Source organism: Trichomycterus rosablanca, chromosome 14 (assembly GCF_030014385.1).
Source record: "Trichomycterus rosablanca isolate fTriRos1 chromosome 14, fTriRos1.hap1, whole genome shotgun sequence".
In the NCBI taxonomy this organism is placed as follows: domain Eukaryota; kingdom Metazoa; phylum Chordata; class Actinopteri; order Siluriformes; family Trichomycteridae; genus Trichomycterus; species Trichomycterus rosablanca.
This window is the reverse complement of record NC_086001.1, coordinates 26,330,279-26,352,777: the sequence shown is the minus strand read 5'-3', so window position 1 is coordinate 26,352,777 and position 22,499 is coordinate 26,330,279. Positions and strand designations below refer to the sequence as shown.

At 39.6% G+C, this 22,499-nt stretch overlaps 1 protein-coding gene across 4 annotated transcripts; it reads right to left on the bottom strand.

The window, feature by feature from the left end:
• Nucleotides 1–64: 64 nt before the first annotated feature.
• Nucleotides 65–15,408, bottom strand: LOC134326785 (tripartite motif-containing protein 16-like). 4 transcript variants are annotated; one of them, XM_063008943.1, is made up of 6 exons: nucleotides 14,794–15,408; nucleotides 14,581–14,676; nucleotides 13,835–14,068; nucleotides 13,150–13,309; nucleotides 12,993–13,052; nucleotides 65–1,488 (listed from the first exon to the last, which is right to left on the bottom strand). In XM_063008943.1, exons 1-6 carry the CDS (start codon nucleotides 15,382–15,384, stop codon nucleotides 953–955), a joined length of 1,677 nt encoding a protein of 558 aa, XP_062865013.1. In that variant the 5' UTR covers nucleotides 15,385–15,408; the 3' UTR covers nucleotides 65–952. The 4 variants fall into 4 exon arrangements, with proteins under 4 accessions (XP_062865013.1, XP_062865011.1, XP_062865010.1 ...); XM_063008941.1 differs by having other exon boundaries at nucleotides 13,171–13,309; nucleotides 14,794–15,384; XM_063008940.1 differs by having other exon boundaries at nucleotides 13,150–13,300; nucleotides 14,794–15,384.
• Nucleotides 15,409–22,499: the final 7,091 nt, after the last annotated feature.

Below are 22,499 nucleotides of genomic sequence, written 5' to 3'. Positions count from 1 at the left end.
AGTTAAAGCAAATAAAGACACATTTAAAATGTTCATCTTTTATTACAGGTTTAAAGTTGCATAAAACAAATGTTTGTACAAATAATATAAAACCAAAGTACAAAATAAACATTTTACTTATTTTAATTATCTCACAAATCACTTTTCAGTTTTAAAGGTCAAAGGCAGCAACATCTTTTAGATCAGAACAGCTATTAACATTAAATATCACTAAAGAGGAAATCCTGAAGACAGCAATGTAAACCTACAGCAACAAACCCAACAGCAACAATTAATCATTATAACAATAAAATACAAATAATAACAATAATAATTATAATAATATTGTCACAAATCTGGAAAATAACTGTCATAACTTTGTTTAACTCTTTTTGAAAATCAAAGGTCTCCTTGTACTGCATTTATTAGTAGCTAAACTGAAAAAAGCCAAATTAAAAATTTTTACCGTTTAACTGACTTTTAAAGTGTAGTTTATAATCATGTGGAGTTCATCATCCCCATCTAGTGGTGCTAGAGATACATTACATCTTGTTCAATAGGTACAGATTTGTGACTTTATTATTATTAATTATTAATGTATTTTTTATTTTATTTGCATTTTTCATACTGTCCCAACTTTTTCTGATTTGGGGTTATAACAGACTTGGGAAGAAAGAAGTTTAAGGTGAAAATGATCACATTTACCATTTTGTAATGTACACAAATTTTCTCTTTTATGTTTTTAAATATTCAGTTTGTCTTTTATTTAATTTAGTTTTAATATCTGAATCATTTAGATGATAAATATTCAAGAAAAGAAGAAATCAGATAAGGAGGTAAATACTTTTTCACAGCACTGAATAAATGGTGGTTAATAAATTGAAAAAGAAAATCTTCATAAATGTATCACTGCCTCACAGATTCTAAAATCACTCAAACAGTTTAATGTTACACTTTCATGTAAATTTTACATTTAATTTGTTAAATCTGACAGTTTCACTTTTGATCCTGAATAAAGACTAAACCCCGGGTAGAGGAGCTGAGTGAACGTGGTCTGAACTCTGTGGAGGAGCTTCATTGTATCAGAGACGCTGTAGAAGGACAGAGTTCCTGCTTCATAATCCACATACACTCCTATTCTAGAGGAACTCGGCATTGTGGGAATTTCAGTCTTTTTGTTATTGTGCCTAAATAAAAATCTGGATGGAGAACAGAACAAACTCCAGGACTGATCATTACATCCAAACAAACACTCACCACCACGTCCCTTCCTGCTGATGCTTTTATATGACACTGCTATATAAACCCCATCATTCCCACTCCACTCAACCTCCCAGTAACAGCGTCCACTCACACTCTCTCTACACACAACCTGAGACCAACCATCAAATCTATCTGGATGATCAGGATACGACTGTTCTGTTATACTCCAGGTCACCACTTTGTTCTCCTCAGACAGACGGAGGTTTTTATTTACTGTGTTTGGATCCAGTGTGAACCGACAAACATCTGGAGAGGAAACACAAAATAAACCAATTAACATAGAAGTGAGAGAGAGAGTGTGTACAGTGTGTGTGTGTGTGTGTGTAGTGTGTGTACAGTGTGTGTGTGTGTGAGAGAGAGAAAGTGTGACACTAAACAAACACACACATTCATTACACAAACTGCACACACACATTAAACAAACTACACAATCAGACAAACTCACACAAACTCACACACACAAACACTACACAATCACACAAATCCTACACAATCACGCAAACACTACACAATCACACAAACCCTACACAATCACACAAACTCACACAAACAAACACTACACAATCACACAAACCCTACACAATCACACAAACACTACACAATCACACAAACTCACACACACATATTACACAAACACTACACAATCACACAAACCCTACACAATCACGCAAACACTACACAATCACACATACACACATATATTACACAAACCCTACACAATCACACAAACACTACACAATCACACAAACCCTACACAATCACACAAACCCTACACAATCACACAAACACACATATATAACACAAACACTACACAATCACACAAACCCTACACAATCACACAAACCCTACACAATCACAAAAACACACATATATTACACAAACACTACACAATCACACAAACCCTACACAATCACGCAAACACTACACAATCACACATACACACATATATTACACAAACCCTACACAATCACACAAACACTACACAATCACACAAACCCTACACAATCACACAAACCCTACACAATCACACAAACACACATATATAACACAAACACTACACAATCACACAAACCCTACACAATCACACAAACTCAAACATACACACATTACACAAACCCTACACAATCACACAAACTCAAACATACACACATTACACAAACCCTACACAATCACACAAACTCTACACAATTACACAAACTCACACATACACACATATAATACACAAACACTACACAATCACACAAACCCTACACAATCACACAAACCCTACACAATCACACAAACTCACACATACACACATTACACAAACCCTACACAATCACACAAACCCTACACAATCACACAAACTCACACATACACACATTACACAAACCCTACACAATCACACAAACCCTACACAATCACACAAACTCACACATACACACATTACACAAACACTACACAATCATACAAACTCTACACAATCACGCAAACACTACACAATCACACAAACTCACACATATATTACACAAACACTACACAATCACACAAACACTACACAACCACGCAAACACTACACAATCACACAAACCCTACACAATCACACAAACACTACACAATCACACAAACCCTACACAATCACACAAACACACATATATCACACAAACCCTACACAATCACACAAACACACATATATTACACAAACACTACACAATCACACATACACACATATATTACACAAACACTACACAATCACACAAACCCTACACAATCACACAAACTCACACACACATATATTACACAAACACTACACAATCACACAAACACTACACAATCACACAAACACTACACAATCACACAAACTCACACATACACACATATATTACACAAACACTACACAATCACGCAAACTACACAATCACACAAACCCTACACAATCACACAAACTCACACATACACACATATATTACACAAACACTACACAATCACACAAACCCTACACAATCACACAAACACACATATTACACAAACACTACACAATCACACAAACCCTACACAATCACACAAACTCACACACACATATATTACACAAACCCTACACAATCACACAAACCCTACACAATCACGCAAACACTACACAATCACAAAAACTCACACATACACACATTACACAAACCCTACACAATAACACAAACTCTACACAATTACACAAACTCACACATACACACATATATTACACAAACACTACACAATCACACAAACACTACACAATCACACAAACACACATATCACACAAACACTACACAATCACACAAACACACATATATCACACAAACCCTACACAATCACACAAACACACATGTATCACACAAACACTACACAATCACACAAACCCTACACAATCACACATATATTACACAAACACTACACAATCACACAAACACTACACAATCACACAAACCCTACACAATCACACAAACTCACACATACACACATATTACACAAACACTACACAATCACACAAACCCTACACAATCACACAAACACTACACACTCACACAAACTCACACAATCACACATATATTACACAAACACTACACAATCACACAAACACTACACAATCACACAAACCCTACACAATCACACAAACTCACACATATTACACAAACACTACACAATCACACAAACCCTACACAATCACACAAACACTACACAATTACACAAACCCTACACAATCACACAAACTCACACAATCACACATATTACACAAACACTACACAATCACACAAACACTACACAATCACACAAACACTACACAATCACACAAACTAACACATACACACATATATTACACAAACCCTACAATCACGCAAACACTACACAATCACGCAAACACTACACAATCACACAAACCCTACACAATCACACAAACACTACACAATCACACAAACCCTACACAATCACACAAACTCACACATATTACACAAACACTACACAATCACACAAACCCTACACATCACACAAACACTACACAATCACACAAACCCTACACAATCACACAAACTCACACATATTACACAAACACTACACAATCACACAAACACTACACAATCACACAAACTAACACACACACATATATTACACAAACCCTACACAATCACGCAAACACTACACAATCACACAAACCCTACACAATCACACAAACACTACACAATCACACAAACCCTACACAATCACAAACTTACACATACACAAACCCTACACAATCACGCAAACACTACACAATCACACAAACCCTACACAATCACATAAACCCTACACAATAACACAAACACTACACAATCACACAAACTAACACATACACACATATGTTACACAAACCCTACACAATCACGCAAACTACACAATCACACAAACCCTACACAATCACAAAGAACTTCTATGCGAGCCTCAAAGAGATCTATGGCCCAAGGAGATCCTCTGTTGGAACGCTTATGTCCTCTGACAACTGCACACTTCTAACGGACAGCCAAGCCATCCTAGACTGCTGGAAGGAACATTTTGACACTCTTCTTAACCGAAAGTCATCCGTTGCCAGAGACTTCCTGAGAAACGTCCCCCAACTGCCCCTACGACTTGAGCTGACAGCACCTCCGTCCTACCAAGAATTCGAAACAGCTCTAAGCCTCATACGATGCGGAAGAGCCGCTGGACCCGACAACATCCCAGTCGAGCTCCTTGTACATGGCGGTATAACACTCAAGACCCGCCTCTTCGTACTGATGCTCCGAATGTGGGAAGCAAGACAAGTCCCTGACGACATGAAGAATGCACTGATTGTGACGATCTTCAAAAAGGGTGACCGGAACATCTGTGGGAATTACCGTGGAATATCCCTGCTTTCCATCGCTGGGAAGATCTTCACCCGGATCATCCAAAATCGTCTTCAAAAGGTTGCAGAAGAAATCCTTCCGGAGTCACAATGTGGATTCCGTACAACCAGAGGAACAATCGACATGATTTTCTGTGCTCGCCAGTTACAAGAAAAATCACGTGAACAGCAAAAACCTCTCTTCCTAGTCTTCTGTGATCTGGAGAAGGCCTACGACAGTGTCAAAAGGGCTGCCATGTGGGAAGTCCTACGACGCTTTGGCTTCCCCAACCCCTTCATCCAACTAATCCAAGCCCTACACGACGGCATGACAGCACGAGTCATCCATCAGAACAACATATCTGAAGAATTCCCAATCACGTGTGGACTGAAACAGGGATGTGTCCTTGCACCTACCTTGTTTGCCATCTACCTTGCCGCCATGATGTATGAGATACCACCCAATAACCCTGGCATTGAAATGAGGTACAGGCTGGACGGAGGACTATTCAACCTGTCCCGTCTGAGATCCAGAAGCCTGGTTTCCACCATCAAAGTCACCGAAATGCAATATGCAGACGACAACGCTGCACCAACCCACTCAGTCAAAGACTTACAAACATCAGTCAACAACTTCAACGCAGCATACACACGCTTTGGCATGACCGTGAACGCCTCAAAAACCAAGGTCCTCGCAAAACCGCCTCTCGGGACTTCCCTACCAGACTTCAACATCTCAATCAACGAGAAGACCCTAGAATGTGTGGACCACTTCCCGTATCTTGGCAGCATCCTGTCCACCCAGTGCACATCATCTAAGGATGTAGAGAACAGAATCCAAGCGGCACATTGAGCCTTCGGAGGACTCACCAGCCGTGTCTTCCGCAACAAGGATCTGACCCATCAAACAAAACTTATGGTCTACAACGCCGTCGTCGCATCCACTCTTCTGTATGGATGTGAAACCTGGACCCTCTACCGAGCCGATCTGAAGAGGCTGGAGCAGTTCCACCAACTGAAGCTGCGAGCCATCCTCAACATTAACTGAGATGATTATGTGACAAATAATTCTGTGCTGGAAAGAGCTTCCTCTGTCAGCATTGAAGCATCCATCATGAAACATCAACTCCGGTGGATGGGCCACGTAACTCGCATGTCAGGAGACTCCCACGATGGATCCTGTTTGGTGAACTCGCATCGTACCCCACTGAAACGCTACAAACATCAATTAAAGCGGACCCTAAAATCCACAGGCATCGACCCCAAGAACTGGGAAGCATCGACTCAAGAAAGACCCCTCTGGAGAAGAGTGATTAAACAAGGAATTACACTGTTCGAAGCCAACAGAAGATCGGATGTGGAAGCGAGACGACAACGGAGAAAGGAAAGAGCACGGCAACCTTCAAGCTCTTACAATACCTGTGAAAAATGTCCAAGAATCTTTGTCTCAAAAACTGGTCTCATCAGCCATCAGAGAGCCAAACACTGACGGAGAACCAAGCATCAGTGCACTGGAGATCTATCCTCGGACTACGAGGGGACGCCATCATCATATTATAATATATCTTCATATCATATATAATAATATATTTCTCCACAACTTGAGATCAAATAACATAAATACTCAGCTTATACACATTAACTAATCATTCACTTCACTAATAATTCGTTTCATATAAAATATAAACAACAAAAACAACTAGCATTGCAAATATTACAAAATATCTCTTTAAACTGAACACACAACTTCTTGGAACCGAAGTCGCTAGCTTAGCATAAACTTAAACCGGAGCGCGGTGCTAATTAGCATAGCCGGCTAGCTGCCGTTTGTAAACACTGACTAAAACAATGAATTTATCATCAAACAAATTACACTAAACTTCACAAGCGGTTATCTCTTTAGATATTATACAGATTTATTCATACCTGAGAGAGGGGATGATAGAAAATAATAAAGGAAAAAGACACAGGACACTTTCTGTACTGCTCACAGCCGCATGACTTTATCCACGATTTTCCTGGCAACACAATGGGGGCTGCCATGACACCTCCGTATTTCCGTTTGCCGGTTTTTCGTTTCCGGTCGCGTTACATTTGCTGTAGTACTAACAACAACAACATTGTTAAATAGAACAATTTATTACTTTTGGAAAGGACCGCATGGTACAAATATGAGTTCGGGATCGACGTGTGCCGCTCACGGGTGCCACAACAACTCCACAAAATTGAAGCTGTTGTTGGAAAGTTCGTGCTTTGAACACAAGCTGATTCGTAAACACTGTCCGTGCCCTGCGCCTTATGCGTTACATTCCATGCCAACAAAGAAGGAAAGGAAACTAGCGTGGCTTGCAGCTTTAAAACTGAAATATCCTCCAAAGAGGATATATGTTTGCTCATTTCACTTCGTTGAAAAGAAGCCAACAGAATTGCATCCTGATCCGGAGCTGTATTTGGGTTACGACAAACCACCCCAAAAGAAGAGACGAAAGCTAGTTCGAGTAAACCAGACGACATCTACTGCCACTTGTGGTGAGTGCTTTCAACTTAGTATAATGAATATTCTTATAATAAGAAAAACTGAGACATTTTCTGTAAAATTATCCAATTTTAAGTTATTGCAGAATATATCTGTAATTCAAAATAAATGGATTAGATATTCATCAGTAGAGATTACTTATGAGCAGTAACAAGTGAGTTTAGTTTGGTGTTCCTTTGTAATTGTTTTACTATATTAAGCCACATTAATCTTTTCTCGCGTTAAGCATTTTAATTGAATGTCCTGTACATTGGTTGTTTTATCAGGGTAGCTTAACAGAAGTTTGCCACCCACAAAATGTAACATATATACTTGGACTGTAGTACATGTGTGCAATGATTTACTATGAAGCCCTGACTTATCGATTTAATTTAGTAGAAAATTTTTCTATTCTTCCAGAAGAGTCTTGCTATTGGACAAAAGATTAAATTTGTCTTGTCTGTATTGACTGGTTGTGTGTAAAACTCTTTTTATCAGATTGCTGTGTGGCCTTCCCTCAGACTGGCATGGAACACTCAGGAGCTAAAAGCATTCAGCATACCTCTGTCTCACAGTACCACTCTGTTCATACACAGTGGGAGGACCTTGCCCTGCTTGATCATGATTACACAAAGACAGGCATGGAAAAGGTTCTGCAGGACCAGATGACACAGTGTAGTGACTTGGGGTACTTCATGCTTCAGAACAATTCAGATTCCTTGCTGTACACTGGTTTAAAACTTGAAACATTTAACACCCTTGTTTTAACACTGGAAATGTTTGCCAGCAGTGCTTTTACAATGCCCATAAGAGAACAAGTGCTCATGACACTTATGAAATTGAAACTGAACCGTGTGATAGGAGACCTGAGTAGGCAATTCTGTGTATCACAGAGTATGGCTAGTAAGATAATCTCATATTGGATTGACAAAATGGAGGAAGTTTTACGACCACTTATTCCATGGCTTCCAAAGGAAACTATCCAGGCAACACTGCCAGCTGCATTTAAAAATAAATTTCCTAATACTACATGCATTTTAGACTGCAGTGAGAGCTTATTACAAAAACCCAGAAACTTGGATTCAAGAGGAGAATCATATAGCCACTACTACTCGCACAACACAGTAAAATATCTTGTAGCAATTGCCCCATGTGGACTTATCATGTTTATCTCTGCAGCTTATGGTGGGCGTTGCAGTGATAAATTTATAACCATGGACTCAGGAATTTTAGACTACTTGAATCCTGGAGATGAAGTAATGGCAGACCGGGGCTTTTTAATAAGAGATTTACTCTTTGAAAAGAAAGTGAAGTTAGTAATGCCATCATTCACTAAAAAAGGTGTTCAGCTAACTGAGGAACAGGTAACTGCCACTAGAAGAATTGCAAATGTTCGAATCCATGTGGAAAGAGCAATTAGACGTTTGAAAGTATATAAAATACTGTCACAGGTTGTACCAATTACCATGGCTTCCAAAATAGACAAAATTCTGAGGGTATGTGCCGCCCTTGTGAATCTGAGGGATGAACTAATTCGTGATTCTGAGTAATTTTGCAAGTAACACTAGTATGTCTACACTACATTAATAGTAAAATCTAGAAAGCTGTGGTCATGCAAAGCACCAGGTCTGAAAATGATTTTTATTTATTTATTTTTATTCTGATAAGTATATTAAGTGTTTTAAGTATTAAGTATTTTTAAACAATAAACATTTTATACATGAAACATTTCATAAAAAAAAAATTTAATTTTTCCTATAAATTATGTCATTTGTAAATATGTGTAGTATATTTCCATAACAGTATGTGAACATCTTAATTTTAAATCAACATTGTATTGTATTTATAATGAACTGTTTACACTGAATTTAACTTGTGAATTGCAATGCTGGTTTCATAGTTAAAATATTTTAATAAAACCGACTAAAAGAATGTATTTCTGTGTAAATTTGTACATGCTTTACATTAAAAAGGAATCTAATTCCTTTACACAGCTCTAATGCACCCAGAGTTGTCATCCAGATTGCTGATGGCAATATATTTCATCACACGTTTAATCTAGACCTTTCTCATAATGTCAACAAATCTGTCATTCAGTGTAAGCCTTCCCCCAACAAATTAATCTACAATGTGAGGCAGCATACATGAAAAGTAAAAACATTTCAGACGCTGTACATGCTCCTGTACAAACACCTTGTCAAACTCAACTGTAAAAACAACATTCTCATTAGGTGTCCAGATAAATAGTCTGGCTGTGTTCAGACCTGTGCAAAACATTGAAAGTTGTAACTGCATGTAGTATCCTCTGCTACCAGTTTTCTGCAGCTGAAGTTTTCCATTCACTAACTTGATGTCACTGCATTTCTGTGTGAGCTGATCAATGAGTGACGTATGGCTTTTGTTTGGCACTGGACATTTTATCTCAAGAAGCACAGTGGAGTCAATGACTCCATCTGGACTTGCTGAGAGCCAAGGTTCTTGAAGACTTATAACAGATCCACTGTGTGTAATGTTCATGCCTTGCTCTTTCAGGTGGTTGCAAGCTGCAAGTTCATTTTTTTTCCCATAATTGGTAGCATAGTTGCCTCGAAAGGTAGGATACATATGCTCACATAGAAATTTGTCGCTTCTTGTGGTGGTATGTACTGGAACTTTTTTTGCAGAACTTGCAGTAATTCTGATTTTCCTTAAACTTTGCCACAAATCAGATGCACTTTGCTCTCTTGTCTCAAATTCTATCTGAGCTGCTTGTATGTCATTAACCTCAATGAATGCTTGGTAGAATGCCTTGCATGCTTTACATATAAGGTCATCACTGTGAGTCTGGTGTGCCAGGAAAATTTTTTCATCAACTGTTTTTGTTTGCCTGCAAGGTTGTTCTGTTGGAGTGGCACTGTAACACTTCTCCAGTAAAGTATTCTTTAAAAGAAAGAGTGACTTGGTAGGAGCTTTGTCTACACTCTCTCTAAACTCTTTGTGTGACAGATGATGTGGTGTGTTTGGAAGCAATTTAGATCTGACACTGCGGTCATTGCAGTCATATTCATCCTCTACCCTATGGTGTCTGAAGTTAATCTGACACAGCCGTTTAGGCTGAAGGTTCTTTGATGTCCCTGCATTCCACCTGTGCTGTTTATCTGTACATGCTATCCCTGTCTTTCCACTGACCACTGCATTCTGCACCTGAAATAGTGATATGAGACAGTCTAACATGCTTAACATGGAAAAAAAGCTTAACATGGTTTAATGTACTAAAACAACTAGGAACACAAAGCACTTCTTACATATTACTGCTCATAAATGCTGTTTAAATAATCAACCTGTGATTAAAAAAGAAAGTAAGCAATTTTGTGTTTTTCCTTATAATGGGTTTAAGGGTGGGGGGTGAGCTTAACAAAAGTTGCTACTATTCTTCACTTCAGCAGCAGAATGTAGTTATGAGCAGTAGTAAGTAATTGGAGTTTGGTTAGAGTTGCCACCTTTGCAGCATGGCAAAAACCGGGGCATAGGGTGGTGGGGGTGAGTTGACAGGGATGTAGGCGAATTAATAGGGGTGTGTGGGCGAATTGAAGGGGGGGGGGGGGGGTTCTAAGGGCAACGGAGGATGTGGAGGAGTGGCGAAATTCATTTTCACTTTCACATTCAGTTCCGTAACATAACTCGTATAATGCACTTTCACTTTGTATGGTCCAAAATTTTAAAGCGCGTTGCAGAAATTGGACAAATAACATTCACATCCAGACACGGCTTGTCCAAGTGAATACCGAATGGGTGTATACACTGTTTGCTGTTCCCAGTTTGTCGTTTTAGTAAATTAAACAACGCAACGCGTTTTATTCTGTCCATTTAGCTCCCTTTCCCTGCTTTACATCCACTTATGAAACAATATAAGTATACACTGTTGTAGAAGTAAAAACAATCAACAAATTAGTCGTTATACATTGTTTATTATTTCAAATGTTTCACAGCAATTAGAATGTTCCTAGGCTCATCCCTACCTTCCACAGCACAGCTGCTGCGTGGCTGCAGGACTTCCCTAACCCTGCAATGCATGAGCAACCCACAGTCTCCACTACGCCACTTTCCCTCAGCATTACCCACGCCTGATGTTTACCTCGGCTGACGCTCTGACTCGGTTCTACCTCCGCTTTCAAGAAAATGAAGTCGCTGTGTTTACTATATAAAACCTTTCCGATTTTGTTGCTATGGAGGTAATTGTATGCCTCTGTGCTTTTATAATTCCGTAGCTCCTCACTGTCTACACCTTCGGAAAAGACGAAATAGTTCACTATATCAATATAGCTAACCTCTGGCCACAATTTCATGTCATCTACCCACTCTGTAAGCATGGAAGGGTGGGGCACTGTTAGAACACGGTCACCACAGCTTCTTAAAATCTCCTTACTATGCAACCACCTAGCGTTTTTAGCCATGTTTGTTAAAAAACAGTTAAGAATGACCACTACTTCTGTCGTTCAGAACGTAAACACTGTAACCGGAAGTCAAAAACCGGCTTCCGCTACGAATCACGGGAAAGGTCAAAGTTCAGGAATATCGTGGATAATGCTACAGGTGCAGCGGCACCCTCTAGTTTTCCCTCCCTCACAACACAAACTCATGAACACTACACATAGTCACTGAACAGGCATACAGATACACTGCACAATCACACAAACACAAAAGCTACACAAACACATGAACACCACAAAAATACACAAACACATAGATAACACAAACACACACATTACACAAACACAGCACATATACACACAGACACTACACATACACACAGATAATACTCAAACACACAAATGCTACACAAACACTACACAGACATACAGAGACACCCCACAAACACGACATATTTACAAACAGTACACAGACACACACCAGCAACACACAATTCAACAACAAACACAGTCATGGTAATAAAGCTCTTTAAATTGTGTGTGTGTGTGTGCGTGTATGCACATGCATGTGAATGTGTGTAAGCATGTGTGTGGGTGGGTGTGTCTCTGTAACTGTGTGTGTGTGTGTGAATGTGTTGGTGTATGTTAGTGTGTGTGTGTGTGTGTGTATTTCAGTGGTTTCTGTGACTGAATAATTGAGACTCATAAAATCTCCTGGATCAAAAATATACAGACAGCAGTTTAAATGATTGTTTTAACCTCTGGAGTTCTTGGTGATTTTAAATAACTATTGAAGAAAGGTACATGGAACAGTGGTCTTTAGCAAGGACCCAAAATGCCCCTAATCCGAGGCATGATCACTGTCAGAACCACGTCACCCCTGTCCAAACTATTCCAAACTAGATCAAAACAGTTGGGGGGGTGCAAATACTTTTTCACTGCACTGTGTATGTTTGTGTGCTTGTGAGAAACTTACAGTATAGAAAATCTTCTCTGATTTTAAGTTCAGTAGGTGGAGTAATCCGGACTTTCTTCACTGCAAAAAGAATGAACAAAATGTGGATACTGAAGTAATTTGGTACTGGGTACTAAAGCATTTTGGAGACAATGGAACACTGAGGGCTTGAACTCACCTTCATCTGGTATCTTCTCACACTGCTCTTTCCAGAATTCTTCTACTTTCTCTCTCAGCTGAGATACAGACTTTGTAACATCATCAAATGAGAGGAAAGGACTGATTGTGATGGCGGCTGATTCTGCAGATCCAGCAGGAGCCGAGAGAGACTGAAAATTCTACATCCAGTCAGAAAATGTTCACAGAGAAACAACAAGATGATGATGAATCACAAATGATGGACCACAGACATGAAGCACAGAGTGACATTTCTCCTAATAACATTAACAGTATTTCATGATCTCTCGGAAAAGCTGATTCTGATTCTCACAATATCTCAGAACCCCGAGTGTTACGACTTTATGGGTCATAATGTGTTTTGTGTAGGGGGGGGGGGGGGGGGGGGGGGTTCCCTATGTTATAGAGTTGAGGAAGATGCACGAAGATGTGCTAAGCAACCAACGGGGGAGACGCCTATAAAAAGGAGACCTCTGAGAAGACAGGAGAGGATGCTTTGCTAGTGCCGTGGTTGAATGAATGCTAACAAAAATCAAGTTTAAGAGAAATGTCAAGTATAAGAGAACAAAGGTGTCAAGTTTCAAAGATTTTGAGTTTAGGGGACGTCAAGTTACAAGGTACCGCTGTACAGTAATTTATTACTTGGACCGGTGCAGCAGTAATATAATTATTTTTAGTGCTGTTACCTGGAGGAAATGGACGGGATCCTCTGTGTGTGAAAGCTGTTCCAGTTCAGCATCTTTCCTCTTCAGCTCTACAATCTCTTGTTCCAACAGTTCCAGCACTTTTTCAGCTCGACTTACTTCTGCTGTCTCTCGATCTCTGATCAGATCTTTTAGCTCAGAGCATCTTCTGGTAATTGAGTTGATTAGTTCAGTGCAGATCATCTCAATGTTCTTCACTGCTGTCTGTGCAGAACACTGTTAGAAGATTCAGAAAGAGGAAACGTTTCTCACTCAGATCTTTGTCCATCCTTCACATTCATATGTAGCTACTGGCCAGACTAAGACTTCCATCACCCATAGCTTGGTGATGGTGCTAAACGGCTTGATTTTTCATATCCTTGTAAATGTTACCATCATCATTATGTCCACATGATGCAGTATATGATACTCTACTTCCCAAATATAAGCAAGAGTTCCAGTCTTCTACCTTCCACCTTAAACTCCAGCACAAGCAAAAATCAATAATCTTCTTGGGTGGTCCTAATTTGATCTTATCACCCTTATAATTATTAGCACAACCTCAAAATTGTTGTACAGCATCAATCACCAAATAACCAGGCAAAGTGTATATTTATTTAATATTTAATTCATGAACAAAAATCACTTGCAAAGTTACCTGAGATATAAAATATCTCATGTTTAATGAAGATTGGTTTAATGGAGGAGAGTCGGACTGATCCTATGAGCGTTTTGTTTATAAAACTTACCTTGTGAGACTCCACAGCGTTTATCAGCTCACAAAGTTCCTTCTCTCTGTTCTGGATTTTCTCCTGGAATTTTCTCTGGATCTCCAGCAGCTGCTTCTACACAGAATAACAATTCAGGATTTACTTGCATTGTGTACAAGCACCACATAAACAACGTCAGTGTAAATAATAATGAGTTGTTACTTGGTAAAGAGAGCTGTGTAATATTTTTACCTGTATCTCAGTTCTTTCTGCTGCAGCTGATATTGTATCATGTCCTTTATGATCATCCATGGTGCACAACATGCAGATACACTGCTGATCAGTACGACAGTAAACCTCCAGCAGTTTATCATGCTGAGAGCAGATCTGATCCTGGAGTCGTCTGGAGGCTTTAACCAGCTTGTGCTTTTTATAAGCAAGAGATTCATAGTGAAGTTGGAGGTGAGTTTCACAGAAAGAGGCCAAACACACCAGACAGGATTTTACTGCTTTGGATTTTTTCCCAGTGCAGGAATCACAATCCACATCTTCAGGTCCAGCAGAACAGTGACCAGGATGTGGAGCTTGAAGTTCTGTTTTCTTTAGTTTCTCCACAACTCCAGCCAGCATGGTGTTTCTCCTCACAACAGGTCTTGGAGTGAAGGTTTGTCTACACTGTGGACAGCTGTATGTTCCCTTATCATCCTCCTGATCCCAGCAGTTATTAATACACACCATACAGAAACTGTGTCCACATGGAATAGCAGCTGGATCCTTCAGTGTTTCCAGACAGACTGAACAGCTGAACTCGTCCTGAGTTACTGAAATTTTGGACTCCGCCATTTTTCTACACGTAAACAGAAACACCAGTAAACACAGCAAGTTATTTACAGCAGCTCAGACTTCCTGGTTTAGTTTGTGAGTGTTATGTTCATGTTTACGTTTCTCGATTTTTGTTAATTTTTTGGTTACGTACTGTACTCATGCTGTGGGACTTTTAATTTGCAATGTTGTTGTAGTAAGTAGTACAAGTCAGTAGTTAACGTTAATCTTCTATATTTTATTATTACTGTACCTTTACTGTAGTACATTTTATGATTTGTTACTGTACCCATGCTGTAAGACTTTTATAATGTGGTTGTAGTAACTAGTACAGGTGACTAGTTAACTACTACATCCTTGGTTATATGAAAAAAATTATGTTTTTTTTTTTTTTACTTTCAATTCTTTATTACTGTACCCATACTGTAGGGTTTGTTTCTGTAATTTAAGTGTAATGGGTGGTACATGTCACTAGGTAACTATTGCATCGTTTATTATATTAAAATGATTGATTTTAGAATTGTTGACACTATATATTGTTACTGTACCCATACTGTAGGACTTTATACAGTTGTATTGAATGGTACATGCCACTGGGTAATAACTACACCTCGGCTTCATGCACTTTTTAGACGCTCCCTTAGCACTTCCTTAGCATTTCAACTCAGATGAAGCTCACAGAAACAGAAAATAAACATTTACAGAAAAAACTTTTTAACATATTTGATTGTAGTTTGTTCCTTGTTTACTGCAGAATCAGTTAATGCAGTTTCACTCATTTTTGGATGTTTATTAGCCGAGAACGAGCCGAAAGAAACTCGAATGTCAGGCGAATGTCCAAGACTTCCTGGTTTAGTTCGTGAGTGTTCTGTTCAAAACAAGTGTGTTTAAATCAAATCAACAATCTGAACTACATAAAGTAACAATACACAGTAATGTACAGAAGTGTGGAAATGTATAAACTCACCTGCGTTCATCAACTTCAATTATCAACAAAACTACAAACACAGACACGGAACAGATCCGCACTCGAACAGAACAGCATCAGATCAGTTTCACTTCTGCTGAACTAAAGGAGAGAGAGTGAGTGAGTTATTTAGAGGAGAGAAGAAGTTCCACAGAGAGTGAAGACATGTATAAGATGAGCTCCTGATTTTATTTAGTATTTTTGTTTCTGGAGTGAGATAAATTAGTAAAACAGTTAATATCTACAATAATCTTAAATGTAATATTAAAGATAAGTCTTTTTTTTTTTTTTTTTTTTTTAAATAACTTGATTAGGCAAAACCTGATAAAATAATAACATATCTGGACAGAATCTTACCAAAAACAAGGCAACTTCAAAAGAAAAGAAGAAGAAGGAGAAAAGATAACACAAAGAAAAAGAAAATAAGGTACAGAGGATTTAACATGTATTAGGAAGAGGAGGAAAAGGAATAGTAGAAACAAAGGCATATAAACAGCATTTCCACAAAACCTGGACAAATCTGCTCTGCTTCTGCACACTGATGGTAGGAAATCTAAGCACACAGTCCTGAACTGCACACCCACATACCCTCTACAAAAAAGGATTAGAAAACGGAAGATAAGACAGCTATAATTTATTTTATAAAGGCTTACTGTGCTAATTGTTTATTAAATTGCTATTGTTTTGCTGAATGTGACAGTTAATGACAGTTAAACTGCCAGTATCATTCAAATATTGATACCTTTTAAAATGGCCAATGAGGAGACAGTAACAGTAGCAACAGTAGCAGTGAAGCCCCGCCTCTTTGAGTTTCCTCAGGAGGTTCAGACAGAGAATAGCAGACAGCAGTACAAGATCAAAACTCAGAAAGAAAACCCAGATACTCTGTTTAAAGACTGTGGTCTAAATAAAGGGAAAAACACCACCAACATCCTACTCTTCTACACAAACCACACCGAAGACTGGCACTCTGCCATCTGTTCTCATTTTAAACATGTCACTAAACGTGGTATCTGTAAGGGACGTCAAATTTATGTATTTGAAGACTGTGATAAAAATGCAGAACACAGATTTTTAACTATAAACCTGTACCAGACAGGTACTATCATGATTCAAGGTAGTGAACATGCACTGGGAAAATTCGCAGATGTTTTTCCATCAATCAGAAGCTTGTGTCTCAGGGACAGTCTGAACCCCTCCTCTGAATTACATACCACTGAGAGAGACACAGAGTCAGGTAAAAAACCCTGCACCATCCCTCCACCGAGCCCACACCTCAGCACCACTGTGACCCAACTCAGAGACAATCTAGCTCTGTTAGAGACCGAGCTGATAGAACTCAAAGAACACTTTTTTAATCACAACATCCCCAACCCAGACACCGAGCTCAGAGACCAGATCAACCAAATTAAAAACCAGCTAAAAGTGACTGTACAGGATCTGAAAGGAGAGATTAAGAACCTACACCAGGACAGGGAAAAACTACAAAATGAGCTGAAGGAATATAAAGAGAAAGCAGAAAAAGAACAAATAAATATTAAAGCAGAGCTGTCCAGAGAGATCTCGAACCTCAGACAGGAGCTGCACAACAGAGACTCCATTAAAAGGACTTCCCCTGGGCCTTTGTCACAATCTATCCTCGGACCCTCATCGCAGTCCGCCCCTGAGCCCTCACCTCAGCCCACTCCTGGGCTCTCAACACTGCCCAATGCCAAGACCTCATCTCAGCCCACCCACTGGCCCTTATCACAGCCCAACCCTGGGCCTTCAACGATGCCCATCGGCAAGCCCTCATCTCAGTCTACCCCTAGGCCCCTAATGTCGTCCACCCAACCCTCATCACAGCCCACCCCCGGGCCCTTATCACAGCCCACCCCTGGGCCCTCAACGCTACCCACCGCCAAGCCCTCATCCGTGCCCACCCCCGGACACTCACAAGAAATGCCCACATCCCCACAACACCAGCAGAATATCCAGCCAGGAACTCACACAAACACAGAAGTCGTCGTTAAGCGTCGACAAACGATTTAAGAATAGAACAGGAACGTGTTGGAGCCTTGATGTGCAGAGCTGCAGAAAGAGCTGCAGAGACCTTCCCCAACACTAAAATCATCATATCAACCCTCCTACCACGCAAAGACTTCCACCCTGACACCATACAGAAAGTAAATTCCTACATCTCCAGAGGATGTGCTCTCATTCCTAATGTACACCTCGCTCATCACACCAATATTACACCCCATCACCTATACGACCATGTGCACCTGAACAAAAACAGTGTTAAAGAATTCGCCAGAACACTAAAGGATGCAGCACTGGGCAGACACACACCTACTCACACAGCGGACCAACAGAGAGGACAACTCCCAAAGCTACAACGACAAACCTACAGCTACAGCATACCCATCAGACGACCACCAACACAACCGCTTTTTAAAAAAACTCAAATGGGACACAACTTAAAAAAACAAAGCATACCTCAACCTACTCAGCGCTCTCACCTGACCAGACCGGCACCAGGCAAATTACCATCACTTCAGCCTGGACTACTGACAACTCCACCAGCTCACCGGCACCAACCAAAGCATTCAGAACCAGCAACACCACTCCACCTCACCCGGACTGAACAAACACATCTCAGCTATGCTCAAGCACTCATAGGACCACAACACACTGACGAAATGGGTGAGATCAAACAATTACTGCAGTACATTTGCAACAAACTGGTTTAAAAAAAAACTGCCCTTTATGTATATATGATTGTTTGACTGATTTGTCTCATTCTGAAATGAAATAATTATAAATGACTTCACTCACCATCACCACGTGGAATATCCAGGGGCTAAATTCCTCAGCCTTTGGTATAAAAAGTTTACACCCTGAATTACACAAACAGATAAAACACCTTGACATCATCATTCTACAAGAGACATGGTGTAGGGCTGATACGGTCACTTACTGTCCTCAAAACTACAGGGAAATTCTAATACCCTTCCAAAAACTGAGCACAGTGCACCAGGGCAGAGACTCTGGGGGGCTCATCATCTGGTATAAATCAAACCTACATAATTTCATAGACACAATAAAACAAGCAAAATACCACATCTGGCTTAAATTAAACAAATCTATATTATCATCACAGAGGGACTTATTCCTTTGTGCCATTTACATCCCTCCTTCAGAGTCTCCATACTACTCAAATGATATATTTACAGAACTAGAGAGAGAGACGAGCCATTTCCAGGCCCAGGGAAATGTGCTCATCTGTGGAGACCTGAATGCAAGAACAGGAACACAATCAGACACTTTAAAAACACACGGAGATCACTTTATTAAGAATAATATGTTCCTTAATAATCATTCCTCTTCCATTTACAGGAATAACTATGACATTGGGATAAACAAAAACGGAAAAGACCTCCTGCAGCTCTGTCGAAGTCTGGGTCTGTACATTGTCAATGGTAGGATACGAGGGGACTCTTTAGGAAGATACACGTATTGCTCATCTCTTGGGAACAGTACAGTAGATTATATGGTAACAGATTTAGACCCTTTCTCTCTCAGTGCATTCACTGTCAAACCACTAACCCCTCTGTCTGATCACAGCCAAATTACTGTGTTCATTAAAAAGACAGAAACTAACCCCACCACACACACACGGCCCAGTAAGCTGTACAACATCCCCAGATCCTACAGATGGGCCGAGAACAGCGCAGAAGAGTTCCAGAAAGCAATCATCAGCCACCAAACTCAAACACTCTTAGATAGCTTTCTGGACACTGCATACACTCACAGTAAAGAAGGAGTAAATCAGGCAGTCCAAAAAATTAACCTAATCTTTAGAAGAACAGCAGAGAAGGCAAAACTAAAACTTAGATCTACACTAAAACCCAAATTAACAAAAGATGACAGCTGGTTTGATAAAGACTGTCAACATTTACGAACAGAACTCAGAACATTATCAAATCAAAAACACAGAGACCCAAACAACACTAACATACGACTTCTTTACTGTGAAAAGCTTCGACAATATAAACGTACACTCAGAACCAAAAAAGCACAACACACAAACAAACAACTGACACTAATTGAGGAGTCAATCAACACACATCAATTTTGGGACAACTGGAACAAACTAAATAAAAGAGAATTAGAAGAATTAGCCATTCAGGATGGGGATATATGGACAACCCATTTCCAATCACTATTTAAAAACATAAAATTCAACACAAATTCAGAACAAAATGACATCAATAGAAGACTTATAGAACTTGAATTGGCTATTAAAGATAATCAAAACCCTTTAGACTCCTCCATTACTGAGCAGGAACTCCTTAATAAAATAAATAAATTAAAACCAAAGAAATCATCAGGACCTGACGGAATCCTGAATGAAATGATTAAACACAGCAGTTCCAAATTTCGATTGGCCATTTTAAAACTCTTTAACCTGGTTCTGAGTGTAGGTTCCTTCCCTGAAATCTGGAATCAAGGTCTCATAACACCAATTTACAAAAGTGGAGATAAATTCGACCCTAATAATTACCGGGGCATCTGTGTGAACAGTAATCTGGGGAAGTTATTCTGTAGTATAATTAACTCAAGGTTTTCAAGCTTCCTTATTGAGCACAATGTCCTGAGTAAAAGTCAAATTGGATTTTTACCAAATTACCGCACAACTGATCATATTTACACCCTACACACCCTCATTGAAAAATATGTAGTTCAAAACCATGTAAAAATATTTGCCTGCTTTATTGACTTTAAAAAGGCTTTTGACTCAATTTGGCATCAAGGATTGTTTTACAAACTATTAGAAAGTGGTGTAGGGGGTAAAACATATGATCTTATCAAATCTATGTACACAGAAAACCAGTGCGGAATAAGAATTGGCAATAAACAAACAAATTTTATCTCTCAGGAGCGTGGAGTGAGACAGGGCTGCTGTCTGAGCCCAACTCTATTTAACATCTATATTAATGAATTGGCCTCCACGTTAGAGCACTCAGCCACGCCCGGTCTCACTCTACACGACTCAGAGATTAAACTCCTGCTGTATGCAGATGATCTGGTCCTGCTGTCCCCCAGCGCTCAGGGTCTCCAGCACAAACTGGACCTGCTGCAGCAGTACTGTCAGACCTGGGCCCTGACAGTCAACCTCAAAAAGACTAAAATTATGACCTTCCAGAAAAGATCCAGATCTCAGGAAACCAAACACACATTTAAATTAGGACATCATGAAATTGAACACTCTAAAAACTATACCTACCTTGGACTAAACATTAGTTCATCAGGAAACTACAACCTGGCAGTGAATGAACTGAAAGAAAAAGCACGCAGAGCCTTCTATGCCATAAAAAAACAAACTTCTGTAGAAATCCCAATCAAAATTTGGCTCAAAATATTTGGCGCAATAATTGAACCAATTGCCCTGTATGGCAGTGAAGTGTGGGGCCCGCTTACACACCAACAATTTAACAAATGGGAACAACATCCAATTGAGACCCTGCACACAGAATTTTGTAAAACAATATTAAAGGTGCACAGACACACCACCAACAATGTGTGCAGGGCAGAATTAGGCCGATACCCACTTATTATTAATATACAAAAAAGGGCAATAAAATTCTGGAATCATCTAAAAGAGAGCGACCCACACTCGTATCATTACAAAGCTCTGCAATACCAAGAGCTGAGCAAAGATACCAGTCCCCTCATCCAACTGGTCCTGAGTCACTGCACCAACACACCATTAACACATACTAACACACCACTAACACAGACTAACACTATTAAGACTCAAGACCAGAACCTAATCAGAACTGATCAAATTACACATAAATTAAAGATAAACTATTTGGCCTATTGGGAAACACAAACTAAACTCCAAAGTAAACTACAATGTTATTTGGCTCTAAATAGACAGTATAGTGTGGCAGATTATCTCAGCACTATAACTGATCCAAAACTCAGAAACACCTTGACAAGGTACAGACTCAGCGAACACAGCCTGGCCATCGAGACGGGACGACACAGACAGTCCTGGATGCCCAGAGAGGAGAGAGTGTGTCAACACTGCCCTTCAAACCAAATAGAGACAGAGCTGCACTTCCTCACTGAATGTACAAAATACACACACATTCGAAAACAATATTTTACCAAAATCAAC

Coding starts and splice junctions, on each gene's coding strand:
- LOC134326785 (XM_063008943.1), bottom strand. CDS start 15,384: ATGGCGGAGTCCAAAATTTCAGTAACTCAGGACGAGTTCAGCTGTTCA. Junction 14,677..14,793: donor CAGAAAGAACTGAGATACAG/GTAAAAATATTA, acceptor TATTCTGTGTAG/AAGCAGCTGCTGGAGATCCA. Junction 14,069..14,580: donor ACGCTGTGGAGTCTCACAAG/GTAAGTTTTATA, acceptor ATCTTCTAACAG/TGTTCTGCACAGACAGCAGT.